The 25,863-nt window shown below is 41.4% G+C and overlaps 1 protein-coding gene across 1 annotated transcript in view; it reads left to right on the top strand.

The window, feature by feature from the left end:
- Positions 1-212: 212 nt before the first annotated feature.
- LOC126341185 (small subunit processome component 20 homolog) overlaps positions 213-25,863 on the top strand; it is a 219,754-nt gene continuing 194,103 nt past the window's right edge. The window contains exons 1-2 of the mRNA XM_050001756.1: positions 213-408; positions 698-975. Of these exons, the coding sequence (XP_049857713.1) occupies positions 364-408; positions 698-975 (323 nt within the window). The 5' untranslated portion in view covers positions 213-363. The remainder of the gene's footprint in view (positions 409-697; positions 976-25,863) is intronic.

Here is a 25,863-nt window from a genome sequence, read left to right as displayed (position 1 = left end):
AAAGTACCATCCTCCATACACTTAACGAATGCTTTCCACAGGATAAATGTAGATGCGCATCGGAAACCACGAATTTAACTATCGAATCAAGCTTAGCTTTTACCATAGGTGTTCACTTGTTTTTTGACAATTTCCACTTCGACCATAATGGTCGAAGAATTTTGACCATAGATACTAAAATCTATGCTCGAAGCAATTGACATAATGTTTACCTTTATCTTTGGTTTGTTTATTTCGTGAAGACCATGTGGTCGGTGGTGGTACAGTGTATACGTAGTGCTGTGTAGTTTCTTAGTTCGTTATTGTATTAGAAGAGCGTGCACTTGTCAGATTTGTGTAATTTGCTGTACTAGAGGTTGTAAAATGAAGAATAAGCCCACGAGACACAAGGAACGCAACACATTTAAGGTCTGAGTGCTGATTCTAACTGAAATTAAGAACGCAGTAGCATTTGTAGAAAATAATTATAATGTTACTAGTTCATTATGAGCCTCTCTAATATTCATCCATCATTAAGTCTGTTTTTTGCCCTTCCCTTGACACAACAGTAAAATGTTCATTTATACTTTATTTGTAATGTTGAGAGGCACTGAAAGTTGTCTACATTTAGCAGCTTTATACTGACCTACCATTTGAGATATAATATTTAAATTTATCATATTTATTGTACACGTGTGCTGAAGTTATTTCTGTGCAGTTCCAGCCATTTTCGGAGCGCATAGCAAATATTGACATAGATGTATTCCACCGCGTCAGGCATAAGTTTGAGGATGCTGATGAGAATGACACATACATGCATCAGTGTCTTCAAAAATGGAATGTTTTAAACCTGACCGATAGCTATGATAACTTCAAAAGGGAGCTCCCGAATGTTCAAACGTTACCGCTTATTTTAAATCAAAAGGAAGTGATTGTCGCAGTAATCTTGAAACACCTTGCAGCAAAGGATCCGCTGTCATTACAACCTATTTTGGAGTAAGTGGCCATATCACATACTTTTTTCTCTGCAGTAGCTTAAAGTAACAGTAGTGTTGTCGTAATTGAATATTATTAGCGTAGTATATTTGTGTTGTTATAAATGTATATCAAACATATTTATCCTCAATTAGGTTACTGAAGCCGTAACTTTATTCTTATTTATTCCGAGATATGGTAGACATATGATCCCATGAATAGCTCAGTTTTAATTTAATTATACTTTTTTACATGGCAGACGATTATGAACATTGAATCAGGATTGATCACTTTGACACCTGTGGTGAATGTGTGTGTCAAAATGAACAGTACAGTTTATTGTACAACACTGTATTCATGTATTTGTGTTTAAGTCACCAAAACGTTGAAAGCAATCCAGTAATGAACAAAATGGGTGGTTGAACCTACTGATACAAGAACGCAGCTTTGACTCGTGGTGAAGTGATTTGATAAGACATGTGATTACATTCATGTGCAAAGTGAAGTAAAACAGAACACTGAGAATACTTGTTTTGCTTCTATGTAACTTTTTTGAATATAGGGTATGATGATAGTATGATCTGTCGTGTTGGTTTCGAAGTTGAATATTAGGCTGTGATTTTGCAAAGCCAGTGAATTTGATGTTATGAGAGTAATTAAAATTCCAGTTGTAGTGTGTATTTTACATATTTGAGTGCTGTTTTGATGGTGTCATGGGTCACAGCAGATGAGTGGCACTAGTAGGTGCAATATTTACAACAAAAGCACCTGTAAAAAGCTTCCTTTACGCAGTCAGGAATAGTTAGACGGCACAGATCCTATACTACTGTAGCCGTAAGATGTCAGCAGGAGAATTTGTGTGACAGAGACAGACAAATTCACACATAACAACAGCCTTATTTAAAATGGTATACCAATACATACACAGCATGTTACCATCAAAGGAGAATTGAAGAATTAAGAGTGCTGCAAGGAGCTGAGCAGGGATGGGGGTGCTACTTACAACTTGTGTTACATGTTAGTTTTGTGGTGAATGGTGAAATAGTTGTGTTTTCATGACAGATGGCTGTGCATACATTGCCTCTTGCTGGATTCATCCTTCTGCAACACTCTGATATTTTTAATGGGCGCATTTACACATCAAAAGAGAGAAGTAACTGTTACAAACCACAGTAGTTCTTTAGCCTATGTGTTATTGAGCTGGATGGCATGCTTGTTAATATACTTGACTTATTTAGAAGGAGTGCGGAACAAACGCCCTTTCCTCATTCAGTTTTGGCATGTCTGTTATTTCGCTAAATCAGTTCAGTTACTGGTTTATAATGGTACTTTTGGAATATGTTTACTGGCTGTAGGTTGAAATTATTGTCTGATCAAGTAGGTGTAAATCTAGGGCATCTGAACTTGATAGTTTGTTATTTATTCTTATGTTTGCTACAGGTATTAGTAAATAAACATTGAGGTTCAGCATTGTACAATTTCAGTAACAGATATTGCTGGGACCCTCTCTCTGCTAAGTCTAACTGACTTGTTTGATGATCCTACAGATTGCTTCTCTCTCTCTCTCTCTCTCTCTCTCTCTCTCTCTCTCTCTCTCTCTCTCTCTCTGTGTGTGTGTGTGTGTGTGTGTGTGTGTGTGTGTGTGTGTGTGTGTGTGTGTGTGACAGCTTGGGAGATGTTGAAGAGCTGTTTGTAACACACAATAATATATGTGAAAGTTGCAATGCCAAGAAGAATATTTCTGACTGAAATGAACTGTGTTTGTGTGAAGATAGGTATCATTCAAACATTAGATACAAGTGAGCAGGCAGATTCTGTCTGTCTCACACTTTTGACTGCTTATCAAGATATGACGTTATGAAGTATCTCCACAATATGTGATTGGCTCAGAGAATAATTGACTAGTAGAACCCAGTACTCTGTACTGGACTGCGAATAATTCTTAGGTGTGCCCCAAGAGAGCAAATAAGGCCTATAATGTTTTCAATATACTTGAGCAGTTTTTTTCATCTAGGAATGGCAACAGTATAAGATTGTCTGCTGGTGATGCTCTTTCGTGTACAAGAAGACACTATCACTGGACAATTGTAAGGAGGTGCAGAAAGACATGAACAGAATTTCTGCTTGCCAATGGCGTTACTGCAATGGGAACACCGGTTCTTGTCTGATCACTGAAGTTAAGTGCTTGTCAGCCCTTATTTACACTCAGGTTAATGACCATCCAGGTCTGCTGAGCGCTGTAAGTTGGTGTACTCAGCCCTTGTGAGACCAGTTGAGGAGCTACTTGATGGAGAAGTAGTGGCTCCATTTACGAAAACTGACAATAGCAGGGAGAGCAGTGTGCTGACCACATGCCTCTCCATATTCAGTGATATCTGTTGGCTAAGGATAACATGGCGTTTGGTCGAAACTATCAAGGCATGTTTGGATGGAGTTTAGTTTATTGATAATGATTATAAACTCTCTTTAAATTCAAATAAATGTAAGGTAATGCCTATAGCAAAGAGAAAGGACCCAATAGTATCATATTATAAGATTAGTAGTAAACGTTTTGAGCACATCAGATCATAAAGGCATTTAGAGGTAATATTCTAAGCAGTGGTATGAAATGAGATGATCAAGTTATACCAGTCTTAGGGAGGGCAAATGGGAGACTTAGATTTATTGGGAGGATTCTGGAAAAATGCAATGCATCTGTAAAGGAAATCACATACAGGTCCAATTCTGTTGTATTAGTCCAGCATTTGCAATTTTTATTAAGTAAGCATGACAGCAATCATTTAACGAATTCAGAGATGTGCTGTTAGTATCATCATAGATACTTAAATATGAAGCCTTATAAGAAAGATGACATAGTTCCAGTGAAACCCTAAACTGAGTAAATTTAAAGAACCGGTATTCTACGGAGATTGTGTGACAGTTACTCTGCTACCATCATGTATCCTGTGTAGGGATAATAAGATAAGGGAGATTAAAGACTGTACAGGGACATATGGACGATTTTTTGTCCGCTTGCTTAATAAGCAATTGGAACAAGGATAAAAGTTGATAATATTAGTACAATGTGCCATGTACTGTCCAGGAGCTTGTGGAGTGTAGATGTTGGATAGTAGAAATCAAGTTTATGCTTCACTGTGCCAGGGAACTAAAGAATATCTAGACATTGTATATTAGAAAATGAAAGATGGCATACGTATATTGTTGGGTCATTCCATGTCAAGGGGACCAGGGTCCCCACTCGACCAGCTCCAAATCTAATGAAATTTGGTGTGAAGGTTCTATAAGGTCTTGCATGGTTGTATACCAAATTTCAGTCCGGTATCTTCAGTGGCTAAATTTCTAGGGGCTTTTAAATAGAGGCTACTTGTCTTCGCAATAATACAAAGGTGCAAATGTGCCAAGTTTGCTAGGCTTTTTTAGAAGTTCTAGAAAACATTTGGTCACTTGCATTAATATATAAAGATACCTTTTTTATGGATGCTTAGATTAAAAGATATGCATGTGCAAATTTGGCCAAAATATTTTACTGCAAATATCAAATATAAGGGTAGGTCATTTTTTTTTACGGGTGGGAGCAGTATCTCAACGGTGTCTCTTTTTTCCTACAGCTGGAAAGAGCGTGCTTTAAGCTTTTAAAGTAATATTTTTTAATTTTTGGGTCTTGCATTTTGGTGAGTAAGAATATGTTTCAATAATAATAATAATTATTATTATAGCACTTCGAGAAGATTGAAAAGTGAAACATTTTGCTCATTAAGTCCCATAATTAATTTTTTATTCCATTATATAAATAAATTTCAACACAAATATAACACATGCCATGAAAAAAAGTATAATACACAACACAGCAAATTTGCAAAACAAACATACAAAATAGTCTGTTCCATTTTTTGTTTTAAACAGTTCTAAAATTTTGCCAATGGCAGATTGTAGATAACTGTATTGTCTTCCTGATGATGATGATGATGATGATGATGTTGGTGCTTCTAAAATCATGAAAACATGTTGCACAGGAATCCAACAGTTGTCTTTAGCGGTTGGTCAGTGGAAGGAACAAGCAGAACTGTGTGGGTGCACAAAGCTGAGGAGGACATCTTCTTGTTCATGTGAAACTTCACAAGTTTCCAACCCACTAAAAATTGTCATACATACAGACAGACATGCATAGATATAATACATTGTCCTGGCTGTAAATGTGCAATTGAGATTGCTCGAATTTCTTCATCTGCTTTGAAGACATCAACTGTGAATGCTGCAGTGTCTGTCATTGGAAACTCTGCTTACTCTGAGCTGATTCCAGTTAACTGGCTTAATTTTATGATTTCCTCTTTTTCCAGATATTGTATGTCCCATGGCAAACCTCGTTTCTTGACCAAGCTGAATTTTTTCAATCTTTACTTTTGGTACAGAAAAAAAACTTTGTCTGGAATACTATTATCACAGAATTTGAACAAATCATGTGAAGTCTATATTTGGTTATCTAAGGCCCTCTGCAGACTAACACCGGCTGCTAGCATTTTTGCTATTCCCCAGTGTCATCACAAGGCAATTTACTGTGGCTTGTTCCAAAAACATTTCATTTTGCAGTGATGCCAAAATCCTTTTCGTGCCGGCATGAAGTGATGAAATTTTTGAAATTCTTATAATGAGCAGCTGAACCATCACTAAAGTAATAAATTTTCTTAATGCTTTCAATCTTTGCCTTTAAATGTACTATTAACTTCATTTGAAAGGCATGAACAGCAGTGGTACCATGACAGAGACAGTTGCCAATCATACAAATGCTAATACCCTGACATTCTTTCTCACCAAAATAGACAACAAATGGATGTAATGCGGCATGACTATTCTCCCAATGAAATCCTTGCACAGCATCTTCAACAAAAACTGAATAATTCTCAGCAAAATCCATCAGTATAATTAATTCATTTTCTGCAAGATTTATTATTAGTTGCTTAAGATATAAACTTTGGTGTTTTGACACAAAGTGATAGCTTCTTAAACCAGTAATTTTCAGAATTAGTGCCTCCATGAAATTTTCTACTGTTCTCGGACATGTCTCTAATTTATGTCTGTCACTAAGGCCCATTGCTTGTTTTCCATTGTTTCTTCAGGGTCATAGTCTTTAAAAGCATTGTCAAGAAATGCCTCTTTTTTTTGGACATTCTTCACAACATTGCAGCACATGTTCTTTTTATTCCAAGCTGCATACAGCTTCTGTCATCAAATCCTTGTTGTCATCTTGGATGGATATTGCTGAAGTCAACATTAATTTAACATTTTGATGAATTGCACATACACATACTGAATACGATGCAGCAGCACACCTGGTCCAGGTGTTAGAATGGGCCCGAGGTATATTTCTGCCTGTCGTAAGAGGAGACTAAAAGGAGTCTCACGAGTTTGGGCCTTTACGGGATCGTCTCCATTCTTCAAAATTTTCTCGAAGAGCAAGTCAGTTGGGGAAGGGCGCCTGAATGGTGCATCATGTCCATCGTGCTCTAAGACCTTTGGCAGACGTTGACATGGATCTGCACTTCCACTCATTCTCCAGGTCTTGGGCGAGGTCACACACCTGGGTGCATTTTCCTCCATCCACAGTGCAGCAGTATCGTTTTCTGCACTGACAATATAATGGACTTGTTTGCACTTGATATCCAGCATGGTAGCCAGTCCGTTGTGATGGGGCCACTTACCACACAGGGATCACTCTGCTGATGCCTGCACCATTAACTCCCCACGTATGCCAAAGAGTAGATGCCCATCACCCTGGGGCATCAGGAGTCCCAGCAATGGCCATGAAGTGTAGTACATTATCTCTTGCTGGTGGTCAACCACCAGCAGTCTAATTAACGGCTCTGATTAAGGGCTCAATTTAATGCTCGGAAGTATGACCCAAAGTCGTTTCCCTCCCTGGCCACATCATGGGAGGAATGCCAGGCTAAGGATGGTAGCGAATCGTACTTGCCCTGGTGCCTAGTGTGTACGATATCTGATGGGGAATCCTTTGTGTCAATGAAGCCTCAGTTTTTAGTAGAACATTTAGAGGAAAGGTTTGGGGAGGTGGAGGGATTGTTCAAAATTCACTTTGCGTCACTCGTGATAAAGACAGCCTCCTCTGCTCAGTCATGGGCATTACTTGCTTGTGACAAGCTGGGGGATGTTTCTGTTACTATTACACCTCATAAGAGCTTAAATATCGTCCAGGTTATTATTTTTCACAGGGACCTTCTTTTGCAGTCTGACGACGAGCTGCATGCCAATTTAGAGTGGCGAGGTGTTTATTTTGTCTGGGGTTGGGATCCAAGGGATAATCAGATTGCTACTGATGCCTTCATCTTGACCTTCGAGGGTGACACATTACCGAAGAAGGTCAAGGTGATGGTCTACCGCTGTGATCTTAAGCCATATAACCCTCTCCCGATGCACATGTCTTCCCACTATACTTCCAGCGTCACCTGTTGAGATTGTGGACGTGCTTTGCATCCCAATACTCCATGTGCCCCGCCTCCCATCTGTGTCAACTGCAAAGAGCATCATTCACCTTGCTCACCAGACTGCAGGATTTTACGGAAAGAGAGGAAAATCATGGCATACAAGACCCTGGACTGACTGACCTACACTGAGGCTAAGAGGAAGTTTGAAATCCTACATCCTGTGCCTGTGACATCTTCCTACACTGCCATTACGAGAATGGTTATCACCTCGTCAGTTCCACCAATTCCAGTTGGCTCTCAGAGCCATAAAACTACACCTGTCCCTTGATGGTGGGGGGTCACTTCCCTCCCTGTTGCTCCTGCACCACCTACTTCGGAAGGAACAACTCCCAAACCATTGGGGACACCAGTCCCACATTCTCAACTGGAGAAGTGTAAGTCTTCTTCAGCTACTCTCGCTAGGAAGGGGCCCCTTGGGTCACTCCCTTCCCAGTATTCTACCAGTGGCAAAGCGGACACCTGCCAGTGGCTGAAGCACCCACAGGTAGCTGGTCATAGGGGTTCAGGGTCCTCCTCAGTCACTGAGACTGAATCACTGAAGCCCCCCCCCCCCCCCCCCCCCCAGCTGGAAAAATCCAAGGAACAGTTAGAGAAACCAAAAAAAGAAAAAGACCCCCGAGAGCCAAGGCATTGCAGTGGCACCCACACCACCACTACCTACAAGCTATGTGTCTGAGGATTAAGTGGAGATTTTTGTGTTCGCTGAGGACCTAGATCTTGCTTTGCCTTCAGACACAATGGATGTTGATCGCACAAGTACTCATCCGGTGGCAGCAGGTGACCCTGAGGCATAGACTGCCTCATTGAGTGTTTCATGCCTTCCCAGTCTCATGATAACGTTATCCTCCAGTGGAAATGTGGCGGTTTTTCCCACCACCTGGCTGATCTACGGAAACTGTTAAGCTTTACACTTGCTTTCTGCATTGCCCTCCAGGAAACCTGGTTCCTGGCAATGCAGACCCTTCCTTACCCTCCATGGCTATAGGGGATATTATAAGAACCATGGCGAATATAATAGAGTGTCAGGTGGAGTTTGTGTTTATGCCCTGAACTCAGTTTGTAGTGAACCTGTTCCCCTTCAAACTCCTATTGAAGCTGTGGCTGTCAGGAAATGCACAACGCAGGAAATAACTGTCAGTAATGTGTATCTCGCTCCAGATGGTGCAGTACCCCTGAACATATTGACTGCACTGACTGATCAGCTCCCTAAACCTTTCCTACTTTTGGGAGATTTTAACACCCATAACCCCTTGTGGGGTAGCACCGTGCTTACTGGCCGAGGTAGGGTTATCGAAAATTTACTGTCTCAGCTTGACCTCTGCCTCCTAAATACTGTGGCCGCCGTACATTTCAGTGTGCCTCATGGTAGTTACTCGGCCATTGATTTATCACTTTGCAGCCCAGAACTTCTCTCGTTTGTACTCTGGAGAGCCCATGATGACTTGTGTGGTAGTGATCACTCCCCCAGTGTCATGCCCATAGATGATTATCCAGATGGGCTTTAAACAAGGGAAGCTTTCACCTGCCCCACATGATACCATAGATGTGGTGGTTGAGCTGGTCACTCGAAAGATCGTTTCTGCGGCGGAAACCGCAATCCCTTGTTCCTTAGGGTGTTCGTGACGAAAGTCAGTACCTTGGTGGTCGCTGGAAATTGCTGAGGCCATTAATGAGCGTAGGTGGGCTGTATAGTGACGTAAGTGGCTCTCTTCCCTAGAGCACCTAATAGCTCCGTGCCTGCATTCACCAGCTGGTAAAAAGACGGAAACAGGAGTGTTGGGAGAGGTACGTCTCAGCCATCGGCTGCAATACATCACCTTCCCAAGTCTGGGTGAATATCAGACATGGTTTTGGCTAATAGACCCCAACAGGTGACCCTGGCGTTAACATCGATGGCTTGTCAGCTACTGACGTTATCGTGATTGCCGAGCACTATGCTCGAGCCTCTGCATCGGCAAATTACACCCCAGCCTTTTGCACCCTCAAACGGCAGATGGAAGGGAAGGTTTTCTCGTTCACTACACGCCACAGTGAACCTTATAATGTGGGTGGGAACTCCTCAGCGACCTTGCACTTTGCCCCGACACAGCCCCTGGACCAAATCGAATCCACAGTCAGGTGCTTAAACATCTTTCATCCGGCTGCAAGTGACATCTCCTTATCATCTTTAACCGGATCTGGTGCAATGGTGTCTTTCCATTGCAATGGCGGGTGAGCACCATCATTCTAGTGCTCAAACCCGGTGAAAACCCAATTGATGTGGATAGCTATTGGCCCATCAGCCTCATCAAAGTTCTTTGTAACCTGCTAGAACATATGGTGAGACGGCAGTTGTGTTGGGTCATAAAGTCATGTGGCCTACTGGCTCCATGCCAGGAAGTTTCTGCCAGGGTCGCTCTACCACTGATAATCTTGTGTCCCTCGAGTGTGTCATTCGAACAGCCTTTTCCAGACGCCGGCACCTGTTTGGTACCTTTTTTTGATTTATGAAAAGCTTACGACACAACCTGGCGACATCATATCCTTGCCATGTTATATGAGTGGAGTCTCCAGGGCCTGCTCCCGACTTTTACATAAAATTTCCTGTCTCTCCGTACTTTCTGTGTCCAAGTTGGTGCCTCCTATGTGTCCCCAATATCCAGGAGAATGGCATCCCACAGGGTCCAGTATTGAATGTATCTCTATTTGTAGTGGCCATTAACGGTCTAGCAGCAGCTGTAGGGCCGTCCATCTCACCTTCTCTGTATGCAGACAACCTCTGCATTTCATACTGCACCTCCAATACTGGTGTTGCTGAGCGGTGCCTACAGGGAACCATCCACAAGATGCAGTCATGGGCTGTAGCCCACAGCTTCCAGCCGAAAAGTCATGTGTTATGTACTTCTGTCGGTGTCATGCCTTTTATCTGGAACCAGAACTTTACCTTAATGATGATCCACTCACTGTAGTGGAGGCATATTGATTCTTAGGATTGGTTTTCGATGCCCGATTGACTTGGCTTCCTCACCTCCGTCAACTGAAGCGGAAATGCTGGCAACACCTCAACACCCTCGCAGCACCTCACCACCCTCCGCTGCCTGAGCAACACCAACTGGGGTGCAGATCGCTCTACGCTGCTGCAACTCCACAGAGCCGTTGTTCAATCCCACCTTGCTTATGGGAGTCTGTTTTATGGTTCGGCAGTGTCCCCATCTTTGGATTTCCTTGACCCAGTGCACCACTGTGGCATTCTCCTAGCAACAGGAGCTATTAGGGCAAGTCTGGTCACCAGCATCCTGGTGGAGGCCTGAATCCCTCCATTGAAGGTTAGGCGTGCACAACTGCTGGCCAGTTACGTTGCACACATTCGTAGTTCTCCTGAGCATCCGAATTACCATCTCGTTTTCCCAACCATTGCAGTTCATCCCCGCATCGGCAGCCCACGTCAGGGCTTACAATTGCGATTCACGTCTGGTCCCTTCTGTCTGAACTGCAGTCCTTCCTTTTACCACCTCTACTTGAGGGCAATTCACAGACGCCTCCATGGTGTATACCTTGGCCGAAGCTTCGTCTAGACCTTTCACATTTCCGTAAGGACTCCGTTAATACTGCGGCTATCTGCTGTCACTTCCTCTCGATTCTCGACGTTTACGGGAGCCATGAAGTAGTTTACACCGACAGCTTGATAGCTGATGGTCACGTTGGCTTTGCGTATGTTAACGGAGAACATATTGAAGAGCACTCCTTGCCAGATGGCTGCAATGTTTTGACTTCAGAGCTGGCGGCCATATCTTGTGCCCTTGAGCACATCTGCTCATGCCATGCTGAGTTATTTCTTCTGTGTACTGACTCCTTGAGCAGCCTACAAGCTATCTACATCTACATTTATATCCGCAAGCCACCCAACGGTGTTTGGAGGAGGGCACTTTACTTACCACTGCATTACCTCCCTTTCCTGTTCCAGTCGCGTATGGTTCAAGGGGAGAACCACTACCGGAAAGCCTCCATGCGCCCTCGAATCTCTCTAATTTTACATTCGTGATCTCCTCGAGAGGTATAAGTAGGGGGAAGCAATATATTCTATACCTCTCGAAACCTGGCGAGCAAGCTACACCATGATGCAGAGCGCCTCTCTTGCAGAGTCTGCCACTTGAGTTTGCTAAACATCTCTGTAATGCTATAACGCTTACCAAATAACCCTGTGGCAACACGCACCGCTCTTCTTTGGATCTTCTCTATCTCCTCTGTCAACCTGACCTGGTACGGATCCCACACTGATGAGCAATACTCAAGTATAGTTCGAATGAGTGTTTTTTAAGCCACCTCCTTTGTTGATGGACTACATTTTCTAATGACTGTCCCAATGAATCTCAACCTGGCATCTCCCTTACCAACAATTAATTTTATTTGATCATTCCACTTCAAATTGTTCCATTCGTATACTCCCTGATAGTTTACAGAAGTAACTGCTACCAGTGTTTGTTCCGCTATCATATAATCATACAATAAATGACCCTTCTTTCTATGTATTCGCAATATGTTACATTTGTCTATGTTAAGGGTGAGTTGCCACTCCCTACACTAAGTGCCTATCTGCTGCAGATCTTCCTGCATTTCACTGCAATTTTCTAATACTGCAACTTCTCTGTATACTATGGCATCATCCACGAAAAGCCGCATGGAACTTCCGACACTATCTGCTAGGTCATTTATATATATTGTGAAAAGCAATGGTCCCACAACATTCCCCTGTGGCACGCCAGAGGTTACTTTAATGTCTGTAGATGTCTCTCCATTGAGAACAACATGCTGTGTTCTGTTTGTTAAAAACTCTTCAATCCAGCCATGTAGCTGGTCTTATATTCTGTAGGCTCTTACTTTATCAGGCAACAGTGCACAACTGTATTGATCGCCTTCCGGACGTCAAGGAACATGGCATCTACCTGGGAGCCTGTATCTTAATATTTTCTGGGTTTCGTGAACAAATAAAGTGAGCTGAGTCTCGCACGATCGCTGTTTCCGAAATCCATGTTGATTCCTACAGAATAGATTCTGGGTTTCTAGAAAGGTCATGATACACGAGCAAAAAACTTGTTCTCAAATTCTACAACAGATCGATGTCAGAGATATAGGCCTGTAGTTTTGTGCATCTGCTCGACGACTCTTCTTGAAAACTGGAACTACCTGTGCTCTTATCTAATCAATTGGAACCTTCCGTTCCTCTAGAGACTTGTGGTACATGGCTATCAACCAGTGCTACCCTCGCCGTCTTTTGGTAGCGACCATCCAGTGGTACCTGTATGCCTCGGAACGGTCCAGTCGTTTGATGGTGTTTGCATGGACCCTAGGACACATCGGAATTCCAGGAAATGAACTTACTGACAGGCTGGCGAAACAGGCTACCCGGAAACCACTTCTGGAGATGAGTATACTCGTAACTGACCTGTGATCATTATTATGCCGCAAGGTTTTTCAGCTTTGGGAGACGGAATGGCATTATCTCAGTACGCACAACAAACTGCGTGCAGTTAAGGAGACTACAAATGTGTGGAAGTCTTCCATGCAGGTCTCTCACAGGGCTTCTGTGGTTCTCTGCTGGCTGCACATTGTCCACGCATGGGCGACCCATGGCTACCTCCTTTGCTGTGAAGAACCGCCTCAGTGTCGGTGCGGCGCGTGGTCGAGATTGACCTGTATTCTGGTGCACTGTCCTACTTTGACTGCCCTGTGACGAAATCTTGGGTTACCACACTCATTGCCACTAATTTTAGGTGACGACACCTCATCGGCTGATTTAGTTTTATGTTTTATTTGTGAGGATGGGTTCTATCATTTGATCTAAGTTTTAGCACATGTCCTTTGCCCCGGTGTGTCCTCCACTCTATTGCTTTCAGGGTGGAGGTTTTAATTTCTTCTCATGGTCAGCCAGCCATGGTAACGTGCTTTCTTATTTTAATCTCTTCTCCCTGTTTCTTGCATCTCTGTTGTTTTCTTGTCCTATTTTGTCCATTTAAGTGTTTGTCGCCCTTCCGTTGTTCTTGTGGTTTTTCCTTTCTTGCTGTTTTGTGTTGTAAGTCTCACTTGATTTATTCTCACCCTTGTGACATTGTTTTATTCGGAACAATGGACTGATGACCTAGCAGCTTGGTCCCTTCCCACCTCTTTTAAACCAACCAACCAACCAACCAGAAGCACCAACTGTAGTACACCATTTTAGCCTGAGCTCACAAAATTTTGAGAAGCTCAGTTGATTTCCATACTGCTTACAATAAGAAATGAAACATTTTTTTTCGGGTTACATAAAAGAGGATGTTACTGCTTGTGAATCTCTTCCCCATTTATTCTTACTGCAACACTATCATTTTTGCTGGGACATAAATGATAAAACTCATCTTTAAAAAAAGTGAGTTGATTTTGTTTTACTTCAACATTGAGCTTTTTCCCTTTTGTGTTTGTAGTTGTTGCCAAAATCTCATCTGTCATCTTTAGTTTTCTAGCCTTCTTCACAGTTTTAGTTGAAACAGCAAATTCTTTGGTCATTTTTTCAGTAGTCCAACAATTTCGTGCCAGTGTCAAAATTTGAAATGTGCTACAATTGCTTGAAGTCTGAAACTTAATCTTAGGTGCTTCAGTTAAGATGTCCATATCTCTACATTTTTGGCACTCTTCCATTTATATTTGAACAATATCTACTTGTCTCACACCAGCAGCGTAGTAATGTTGCCTTGAGCTTCCAAAACTTTGTGATTTATGTTTCCCACTGAATTCCATTTGCTAATCTTTTGAAGTTAATGGTGACCCTCCAAGTGGTTATAATGAAGTATTAGCAGTAAGACAAGCATCAACAACATCCATGTCTTCTTGCTTATCCTGATGGGACGATTCTTTTTGGATCGCTTCATGTCTACATATGGTACAAATTTTCTGACCAGTTTTAAAAATTTAGTTAGTCAGTAACTTCAACTTATCAGACATTGCCATGGTTACTGGCGTTAAAGCTTTTTTTTTTCATTAGATGTTTTTCTCTACCAAACAGGTTGCAGCAAGTCTTCTGCAGGAACTGAAATTTTTTCATTAATGAGGCATTATGATATGGACGAAATTGGGCATCTTCAGTAAAATATAGCCCAGACTTACATTGTGGAAGCTCCTTTTCCACTGATGACATTTCCTCAACTGATTGTAGTTGACACAATAAAATGGTGATGACTTATTACAATCAGTTCCACCTGATCCACCAAAGCAGCAGGGTGCAAGGGTCTCTTGGTTCATTTTATGTAATAGTTTATTAACCTATAACAAGCAATTTTGAGAGCTCATGAATATCCTGGTTTGAAGCTTAGCAGATTCAGACTTGTTTGTTCATAAAATATAAAAATTAACACATCAAAACATGTTGTTTAGCTTTTACCCTCAGTTACAACAGTGATTATTGATTATGCTCAACACAAAGATTGTACAGTGTCAACACCAAAGATTACATCACACAGAAGACTGGTCTTGTGAAAATTGCCAATTGATGGAAACTGAGTGACAGTGCATATACATATCACCATGCATTGTAGGCTTAAAATGTTCAAAAGTAACATGGCATTCCATTATGACATCCACATTTTATATTCTTAAGCACATTTTCTGCCTTCACCCTAGCCAGTTTACGCTCCCATATTTTATTTACTCACGCTTCTCTGACATTTGGCATTACCCCCAAAGGCCTCACACTTAAAGTTCTCATCTCTTGCTGCAATCCTTCTTTACATCAGTCCGTATACCAGTTCCAAACAGCACAATCCATAGCCCTCACCCGCCTAATCCTTCACCTATACATCGACTTGGCCAATGAACACACCTGTCAACTCCTATCCCAAATCAAAGTCCTCAATCTTTCCTCTCCCACATCCACACCGGCTGTTCATAGCATCCTCCTACAGGCCAACCGCAAATTAGAACAGCATGCCACCCTCCACCTCAAAAAACTATCCAATCTCCTGGTTTCCCACCTCCAGAAAGGCAACTCACTCACCCTCCACAACCTTTCCAACAACAACAAACCTCAACCTCCTCTCATTGCACACAGACCCAGTCTCTCCCATCTACTCAATCTTCCACTTCCAGCTCCACTCCCCCCAACACCTCAAAATTCTAGTCAACACAATCTGGAACCACAACACCCCAATTCAGTAGTTAACCTTTCCTCCAAACCTCTCTCCCAATCCGAAACCTCTGTCCTATCCAAAGGCCTCACCTTCAGCCCCACTCCCAGGTTCAACCAAACTGCCCTTGTCAAAGATTTACTGTCCTACACTCGTAGTCTCTGCTGGAAGTATCACTTTGCCACGAGGAAAAATAATCCTGATCCCACTCCTAATGATCCAACTCCCCTAAACACTATCCAAATTGAACCTTGCCTGGAACAGTTCCGTCCTCCATCACAGCGGGACCCAGTTCCTCTTCCTCAAAATCACCCTCTCCAAACCTTCCAGGAATTTCTCACTTCCAGCCTTGCCTCTCAATCTTTCTTGAAAAACCTTAATCCTACTCCCAACACCACCACAGTCGAAGCCCAGGCTATCCGTGATCTGAAAGCTGACCGATCCATCATCATTCTTCCGGCTGACAAGGGTTCCACGATCGTGGTACTTGACCATCGGGAGTATGTGGCTGAGGGACTGCATCAGCTTTCAGACGACTCTACATACAAAGTTTGCCAAGGTAATCCCATTCTTGATGTCCAGGCGGAGCTTCAAGGAATCCTCAGAACCTTAGGCCTCCTACGAAACCTTTCACCTGACTCCATCAAACTCCTGACCCCACCGACACCTCGCACTCCTACCTTCTACCTACTTCCTAAAATTCACAAACCCAAACATCCTGGCCGCCCCATTGTAGCTGGTTACCAAGCCCCACAGAACATATCTCTGCCTACGTAGATCAACATCTTCGACCCATTACATGCAGTCTCCCATCCTTCATCAAAGACACCAACCACTTTCTCGAACGCCTGGAATCCTTACCCAGTCTGTTACCCCCGGAAACCATCCTTGTAACCATTGATGCCACTTCCCTATACACAAATATCCCACACGTCCAGGGCCTCACTGCAATGGAGCACTTCCTTTCACCCCAATCACCTGCCACCCTACCTAAAACCTCTTTCCTCGTCACCTTAGCCAGCTTCACCCTGACCCACAATTTCTTCACTTTTGAAGGCCAGACATACCAACAATTAAAGGGAACAGCCATGGGTACCAGGATGGCCCCCTCGTATGCCAACCTATTTATGGGTCGCTTAGAGGAAGCCTTCTTGGTTACCCGAGCCTGCCAACCCAAAGTTTGGTACAGATTTATTGATGACATCTTCATGATCTGGACTCACAGTGAAGAACAACTCCAGAATTTCCTCTCCAACCTCAACTCCTTTGGTTCCATCAGATTCACCTGGTCCTACTCCAAATCTCATGCCACTTTCCTTGACGTTGACCACCATCTGTCCAATGGCCAGCTTCACACATCTGTCCACATCAAACCCACCAACAAGCAACAGTACCTCCATTATGACAGCTGCCACCCATTCCATATCAAACGGTCCCTCCCCTACAGCCTAGGCCTTCGTGGCAAACGAATCTGCTCCAGTCCTGAATCCCTGGACCATTACACCAACAACCTGAAAACAGCTTTCGCATCCCGCAACTACCCTCCCAACCTGGTACAGAAGCGGATAACCAGAGCCACTTCCTCAACCCCTCAAACTCAGAACCTCTCACAGAAGAACTCCAAAAGTGCCCCACTTGTGACAGGATACTTCCCGAGACTGGATCAGACTCTGAATGTGGCTCTCCAGCAGGGATACAACTTCCTAAAATCCTGCCCCGAAATGAGATCCATCCTTCATGAAATCCTCCCCACTCCACCAAGAGTGTCTTTCCTCTGTCCACCTAATCTTTGTAACCTCTTGGTTCATCCCTATGAAATCCCCAAACTACCTTCCCTACCCTCTGGCTCCTACCCTTGTAACTGCCCCCGGTATAAAACCTGTCCTATGCATGCTCTCACCACCACCTACTCCAGTCCTGTAACCCGGAAGGTGTACACGATCAAAGACAGAGCCACGTGTGAAAGCACCCACGTGATTTACCAACTGACCTGCCTACACTGTGACGCTTTCTATGTGGGAATGACCAGCAACAAACTGTCCATTTGCATGAATGGACACAGGCAGACAGTGTTTGTTGGTAATGAGGATCACCCTGTGGCTAAACATGCCTTGGTGCACGGCCAGCACATCTTGGCACAGTGTTACACCGTCCGGGTTATCTGGTTACTTCCCACCAACACCAACCGATCCGAACTCCGGAGATGGGAACTTGCCCTTCAATATATCCTCTCTTCTCGTTATCCACCAGGCCTCAATCTCCGCAAATTTCAAGTTGCCGCCGCTCATATCTCATCTGTCTTTCAACAACTTCTTTGCCTCTGCACTTCTGCCTCGACTGACATCTCTGCCCGAACTCTTTGCCTTTACAAATGTGTGCTTGTGTCTGTGTATGTGGGGATGGATATGTGTGTTTGTGCGAGTGTACACCTGTCCTTTTTTCCCCCCCTAAGGTAAGTCTTTCCACTCCCGGGATTGGAATGACTCCTTACCCTCTCCCTTAAAACCCACATCCTTTCATCTTTCCTTTTCCTTCCCTCTTTCCTGACGAAGCAGCCGCCGGTTGCAAAAGCTCGAAATTCTGTGTGTGTGTTTTATTCATTGTGCCTATATACCGGCACTTTCCCGCTTGGTAAGTCGTGGAATCTTTGTTTTTAATATATTTTTCTGAGTTTTTATTATATTTATGTTCTATAATGTAAAATAATGTAATAACTCATCTTATTAGCATAGTTAATTTCCTAAACCGTAGGAAAATCTTATACCATTAAAAGGCACTACAATCACACATTTTTTGATTTACAGCTTCAAGTCGTATTAATTTTTCGTTATTATCAGTAATCCATTTTTCCTACTTCTGATAGGTATGCTTATTCGTCAATATACAAGATCCAGAAATTAAACAATATAGCTTTGAAAGCTTAAAGCATGCTCTTTCCAACTGTGGCAAGAAGAAAAGAATTGAAGAAACACAGTTGAGATATGGTACCGAAAAAATACCATAAAATTTGAATGTAGATAACTGGCAATTTTGCAGATGCATATCTTTTCATCTAGGCATCCAATGTTAATTAAATTTGATCCACATATAGACATCATGGGTAGGACTAACCCTCTAAAGTTTTGGTGTGATTGGTTTATATGAAAAGTAGTAGTGGTCAGTCAGACCTTGGCTCTCACAATAATGCGACAAATTTTTTAGCCACTTTAGAGGCTTTTATCTATATTTAGGTGTGGCTAAATCCCTAGTTTTTGCCATGGTGTCATTTAGCATAAAAATTTGTCTATGTATATTAAAGCAAATGACTGAATGTCTGCTAGAACTTTTAAAAAAGCCTAGCAAACTTGGCACATTTGCACCTTCATATGTGATGTGTGCCTCTCTTTAAAAGCCCCTAAAAATTCAACCACTGAAGATACTGGACAGAAATTTGGTATGTAACCATCAAAGACCATATAGAACCGTCACACCATATTTCATTAGATTTTGAGAGGGTCAAGTGGGGATACTTTTTAATATTGGTCCCATAATATAATAAAATAATGTAATACATGATAATAAAATGTTGAAATGCGTGGATTTTTAAAATGTATTGAATAAATGAGATTAATTTTTCGGCATGAATGACAAGCACAATAATCTGAGCAATGCCTGGAAATAAGTTCGTATTAGTTCATATTATTTTGCAGGATGAAGTAGTTTCTTTCTCCGCTGTACACTTGTGCTTACCATTCTTTATATTCCTACGTTTGGTCACCGTGTTCACCTTTGAAGTCTTGTCCATGTTCCCATTAAGTTATCGGATCTTCGTAATTTTCCAAAGTACACAGGGGAGGTTCAGTTCTTGTAATTATCGTACTATTTGAAATAACAGCTAACATGACCTTTCTGTTAATAAAACAGTACTGTATTTTTCTAAACGGTGCACATATGAAATACATACTCCTCACTTATTCATAGTGACCCCAAAATGGCGGTCTACAATTACTCGCTTAAAATGGCGTGCTTCTCACTCATTCACTAGCTGAGTGTGAATCCTTCCTTCCTCCTACTGGTATAAGAAAAACTCCTCTTTTTTAACAACTGAAAAATCAAAAATACGTGACTATAGGCATTGTATGATGGGCTCCCGCTTCATCTTTTCTCTTTGCCTTTAAAGAAGACGAAAACATAAAAGAAATGCAAAAGGTTCATCACAGTCCCTTTGACTTGAAATGACTGTATTGGAAAATCTCTCACCTTACAGCTTGCATGCTAGTCTACAAAGTACAAGCAGATGACACCAGAAGCGCATGAGGAACCAATTGTTGCCCCACTTAGTTTGAACATCCGCAGTAGGTAACATTTCAAGCAAATATGGAGGTGAAAAAAGTAGTGATACTGGTTGTCCTCTGAAAGAGACTTGTATGTTCCTTGACACATGTAGAAAGTCATTGATCTGCTGAAATAGGACACGTGAAGATGCCTCAAGGAAGGGTGGTAGCTCCTCATATTTTAAAAACCCTGTAATGATGTGAGTGCTGCTCAGACTGCCCTAATATAAATAACCTACCCAAACACTGTGAATGAACCTTGTACAGTGCTTGAGGGTCACGTGGATAATATTCTGAGGAGTTACTGAATTGAGATCCTGTAGTGTGATCCAGTTGCATGGTCCAGAATGTCACTGTTTACTATTTACAACTCTCTTTTATCCATTATTTCCACATGTCCATCAATACCATAATAGCATGCCCTGTAGCAACCATATTCTCATACAATGACTTTAATTTTTCCAAAAGTAATCATTATAGCCCCCTTCAAAAGTATTTAGGTTCTAATATGCCACCCATTTGATGTTGATTAAACATACTGGCACTTGCATACATTTTTCCCCTTCATTTGACAAAGCTTCACTGACTGATCTTGGAATAGCACTGACTGCATGTGAGCTATCCCTCTACAAATCTGAATTACTTGTTTGTGGCACACATCTTGTAACTTTAGACTCATTGAGCCTATTCACTCTGGATATTGCAGTTCTCATAAACATAACTGTAGTTCCAACTCAGTTTTCATCTTGCCCTCTGAATTAGAGGTTCGTCAGCATTGTGTATGAGGATAGATTGTTACTCACCATATAGAGGGAGGGTTGAGTGAAGTAACACATGTTTAAAAGAAGACAGTGCCATAGTATTAAAAGCTGCCCTATACATAGTGATCTGCTTGTGCAGATGTCTTGTAATGCAGGAAATTCTGCTGTGGTTTGTGTTCACAGTTAGCCATAAAAATTTTTAATCAGCATTGGAGGTGGGAAAAAAAAAGAAGTCTAAATGGTCAAGGGACAGACTCCTTAAATGACAGCAGTTCTCACATATAAATTTACCTCATTAACTGTGTGGCAAACTTGACAGCTTGGCAGAATTATTCACAAATGGACATGGATACATGTATTGATACTTGTAACTCCTCATATAATATGGCAAAATACTTGTATGAGGAGATTAATTTCATGTATTAGTTGTGGCAAGTTACAGATAATATTTTTAACAAAGAGATAGAGGGGCTGGCCAGTACTTACCTCAGCTCAGTACAGCTGATTGTTTCTATCGGCTGTACTGAGCTGAGGTAAGTACTGGCCAGCCCCTCTATCTCTTTGTTAGTAATTGTTTCACATCTTTATATGAGATTTTCCATTAATTAGTTAGATAATATTTTTACATTTTTATGCATGATTATAATATAAGAGCAGCCAATGAAGTATTTTTGTTTCTGAGTATGTGAGGATTTTTGGTTCCCTGCTTGAACTCAGCCAGCAACCTTTTATTAATCTTTGCACCATAAAACTCCATTCTGAACTCTAGCTATGAATTCATGGACTATGTGGAAAGCTTTACTTTTAATGTTATGCTTGTGAATTGTGTGCTTTGCTTTTCGTTAACTCTTGTTATGAACTAAATATTTCATTAGGAAGTAGATGTATTGATACATAAGCATAGGAATCTCTATTCCACTGTGCACACTGCTGCAAGATTTTCCTTTATCAATGTAACACATTATTGTGACTGCACTCTTCTGTGGAATACATATTTTTTTATTTTATCTACCCAACTTCAAAAGATTATGGCATAGTACAGTATTGAGTGAAGTGTGTTGGCAATCCAGTTATGCATGTCTATGTAATAAAGGGGATTTCTAAATTGCAAAGCAGACAGAAGTAGTAAGCTTTTTTGGTCTGCAACTATGTTGTTGTTGTTACCACTACTACTACTACTACTACTACTACTACTACTACTACTCTTATTGTTAAAACCTTGTTTGCAAAACTGATGGTGGTCATGCCCATGTAGAATTCCACATAGTGGTTACAGTTAAGCTGGTAGGCCACATGGCTGCCTTTGATAGGGCAGAAAATGTCTGTAGGAGAAGGTAGTGGGAAAAATGCATGGGATGTGTCTTGCATTTAGGTCTATTACAGGTATATGAACTATGGGGCAAGGTGATGGGAGTGGGGGTGGCATGGTGACAGACAAAAACATTGTGTAGTTTGGTGATCAGTGGAATACTATCACGTCTCCCAGCACAACCTCTCAATACTGCACCTAGCAGTCCACCATACTGACCCTGCCACATCTTTGCCTGTTGTTACAGGCAGCAGTACAGAATCTTCCCCCTTCCCTAACCTGCTATCCCTCCCCACCTCATGCCTCTTCCATACCCCCAGTACCCACCTCAGCTGAGATCACTACTCACTACAGTTGGGCCTCAGTGCCTGGACGTGACAGTGGCTGTGTGTGCGTGCGGGTTTAGATCTGATGAAGTGCGAAGTCCAGTAGCTTAATAATATCATACAGTCGTATTTTAGGTATTTTAAATATGCCTATCTTCCAGTCTGTGCTGCCTCTATGTGATGTGTAGCAATTTGTCCTAATTCATGTTGATATTCCATCCCAGATTTTCCATTGTTACATAGATATTTTGTTTTATTGGCACAAAATACTTTAGTGATTTTATGAAATGTTTGTTCCATTTGGTTTGTCTTCATATATAACATTATTATGTTAATTAGCTAAATCTACTTGATCAGCACATTTTCTTACTATCAGATAAAATATTTATTATTTTTGTTTACTTCCAAATTCCTATAGATTTCTGGAACAAGTTGTAGTGACACTGGCAGTCTTCTCATACATTCTCACTGGAAACTTTGTTGCCAGCAGTGACCCAGAACTGACATCATCAACTCTAGCTGTCATCTGTCATTACTGTCTGAAACCAAATCTATGTTTTAGTTTGCAGACAATGACTCTCAGATTCGATCTCTGTGATGATGTTAATACTCTCAAACTGTTTGATGAAAATGAAAATTCCCCCACATGCACCCACTAAGGAAATGTCACATTAGTAATTCAAGTAATCAGATGTCTAGACCGTACTACCCCTAGAGAAACATGTCTGATTAACATTAACCTTTCTACACATATACTTCTCAAGCCATTGGATAATGCATTATTAAGTTAGAAGTCTTTAGGAATAGTAGTTTTCTTAATGAGCACACAAAGCAGTTTGTAGCATATCCTGTCATGTCATCATACTAAGCTAAATATGCAGCCAGCCAGTAATGTGCCTGCACGGAAAGTTCAGAAGGATTGCGAAACCCATCATAAATAAAATCCTGGTGGTTGTGAGCTGAGAAACATACTTATTGACAGAAGAACTCTGAGTAAGCTGCCCCAGAGAGGCTTTAATTAAGGGTGGTGATTGGGCAGTGATTAGCCAGTGGGATTCTGCTGACAATATACAGGGTGACATGCACGCAGCTGGTGTCAGGGCAGTAGGCGTTTCTCCTTGTTATTGTGTCCTGCGGTGCCCTGTTCATGGGACACCATTGGCAAACACCATATTTCAAATCAAGCCGGATGTAACACTGAGCACATTGACCTCATTAACCATATCAGTGTCACTCTCACATAAAGCACAGTGTTTGGCAGAAAGTACTTCATACCAATATTACAACTTTCTATCATAATCCATTGCATGTTGCACAAGGGTAAATTATTGTGTTCATGCCTAAGTATTAATCTTTCTCATATTAGCTTCATGATCACTATGAGGGATGCGCAGCTGAGGCTGTATAAATGTTATAGTGTAATCCTTAAATACGATTGTATCAATTTACTTAATGGGTTTTGTGAGAACAAATATCATCTTTCTTTCAAAGAGGGCCATTCACTAATATGGATTCAGGTAATCATTCAGCTAAATTCTTCTTCTGCTCCTAGATCCTATGTAACATTTGGGGTATCCATCACATAACCAACTTCAAACAGTTTAGAACTCCCTTCTTTGATGGGAAAAACACGGGGATTATTCAGCTACACACACATTATTGCCAACAGTTGCATAATGTTGGTCTGATAATCAGTTGCCCACACATATCAGCAGCCTGTCATATTTCATGTGTGTTCCACCAACAAACCTGTAACAGTTTCTAAGAGAAGACGAAAAGAAACAACATCAAAAAAGCTTACTGAAAATAATTTGAAAATATGATGAACAGGCAAGTGTAGATTGTAGGCTCGTAGCTACATATATGAGATCTTGTAAGGAGAGTATCTATGATGAAGATACATTATAGTGCATTTAAAATTGGTTGTGACTTTTGACAGTTGCAGTATGCAGCAACTGGTGGTAGCGTAGTTGCCAGCGTGTGCTGAAAGTGGGTCCCATCAAACTCACTTGACTATGTGAACGGCAAGCCGTGCAAGCTGGCCTATTTGCAATCTTTTTCAAACGATTTTAAAGAAACTATTAGTGAATAAACTCTGATTCTCACACATCTTGTAGCTTTATTCATCAGCTTTGTGACAAACTGCCTATCATTTTGTTAATGGTTATAGTAAATGTGATATTTTGATGTTAGGGAAACTACTGCGCGAAATTCTTAGAGTTTGTAGTGAAAAATATGGGTATCCATGAATTTGCCATTGGTGCATGTTAGATCATATGAAATTTAGATAACATATTGAATTATTCTTTGAACTTAGAAGAATATCTCTATCTATCTCCACTGTTGAGAAAATGGAATGTATGTTAACGGCTCTGTGACAAACACGCGTGCCAGTGAAAACGCCACAATAAAAATTTTATAATCCTTCATATCTCATAAATGGTCTGAGATACCGAAACAAGTTTTTGGAAAAGGATAACACGCAAAGAGGAGAGTATTTTGCCATATAAGTGATATGCTAAATTTCTATATCTAATGTGATATTGAATCAGCTATAGTTTTTTAAATGAAATAATGTGACTTTTAATGACTATCAATAGCTGATGAAATAAGATTTGCTGTGGCTTTTGCAACAGTATAAGTGGAGATAAAAGTTTATTTTAATACTGAGAATGGGCTTTCTCATAACTGTTGACATGTCTTGCCCTCAGTTGTTAGTTTAATAACACACTGTTTTAGGATTCTGTCACAATTTCAGCTGCATTAGATGTGTTAGATGTGTAGTGAGCTGAATATTTGTAAACTCTGCTGTGCTTAGACGTGGCACAAGAGAAGTTACGTATTATTCAAAACTTGTCATAATCCTTCATGAATACGTGTCTCCTCAGTCACATTACTCTTCACCTAGGCTCATATATTTTCAGTCAGATTTAAATGAGCATGATATAGAGGAAGCCTGATTAAACTATGCCATTTCATTTAGCATCAGCCAGTTCGTTGACCTGGCAGCATGGAGTTTTTGGCTTGTAGAAAAGTTCCGTTAACTTCACCTTACACAAGTTATGTTCACTTTTATCCAATGGAACATTTCTTTGTACCCAGAGCAAAATATTCACTTTCCTCCATGCATTGTTGAAGCTCTTTCATCAGGTTGAAATAGTATGGCACATTGTCCTTTATTACTATCGAATTCGGAGGAATGTGTTGTTGGACGACCACTTTTATTGCAAATCTCATGTTCAGATGTGCTGCACTGTTTTTATCAAAGTGATGCCAACACAAAACACTAGTTCAATATGTGATTACTGCAGAACACTTCAGCACAAGAAAATATTACTTTAAAAGGAGAGCTAATGAACGTAGGTGCATCTAATGCGCAGCACAACATGGTAGTGTTTATCCATGGCGTGGCAGCAGGGGCGCTTTAGCAACTGAACCACTGGAGGTTTGGTACGGAAAGCCAGCTAACTATTAGTGTTACCTGGGCAATGGCGTAATGTGCCCTCCTGTGCACCAAACGTCAAAAATCACAACTAATTTTAAATGCACTATAAGTGCTTTAAAAGCGCTG

The sequence above is a fragment of the Schistocerca gregaria genome, chromosome 1 (assembly GCF_023897955.1).
Source record: "Schistocerca gregaria isolate iqSchGreg1 chromosome 1, iqSchGreg1.2, whole genome shotgun sequence".
Classification (NCBI taxonomy): domain Eukaryota; kingdom Metazoa; phylum Arthropoda; class Insecta; order Orthoptera; family Acrididae; genus Schistocerca; species Schistocerca gregaria.
This window is presented reverse-complemented; position numbering and strand designations above follow the sequence as displayed.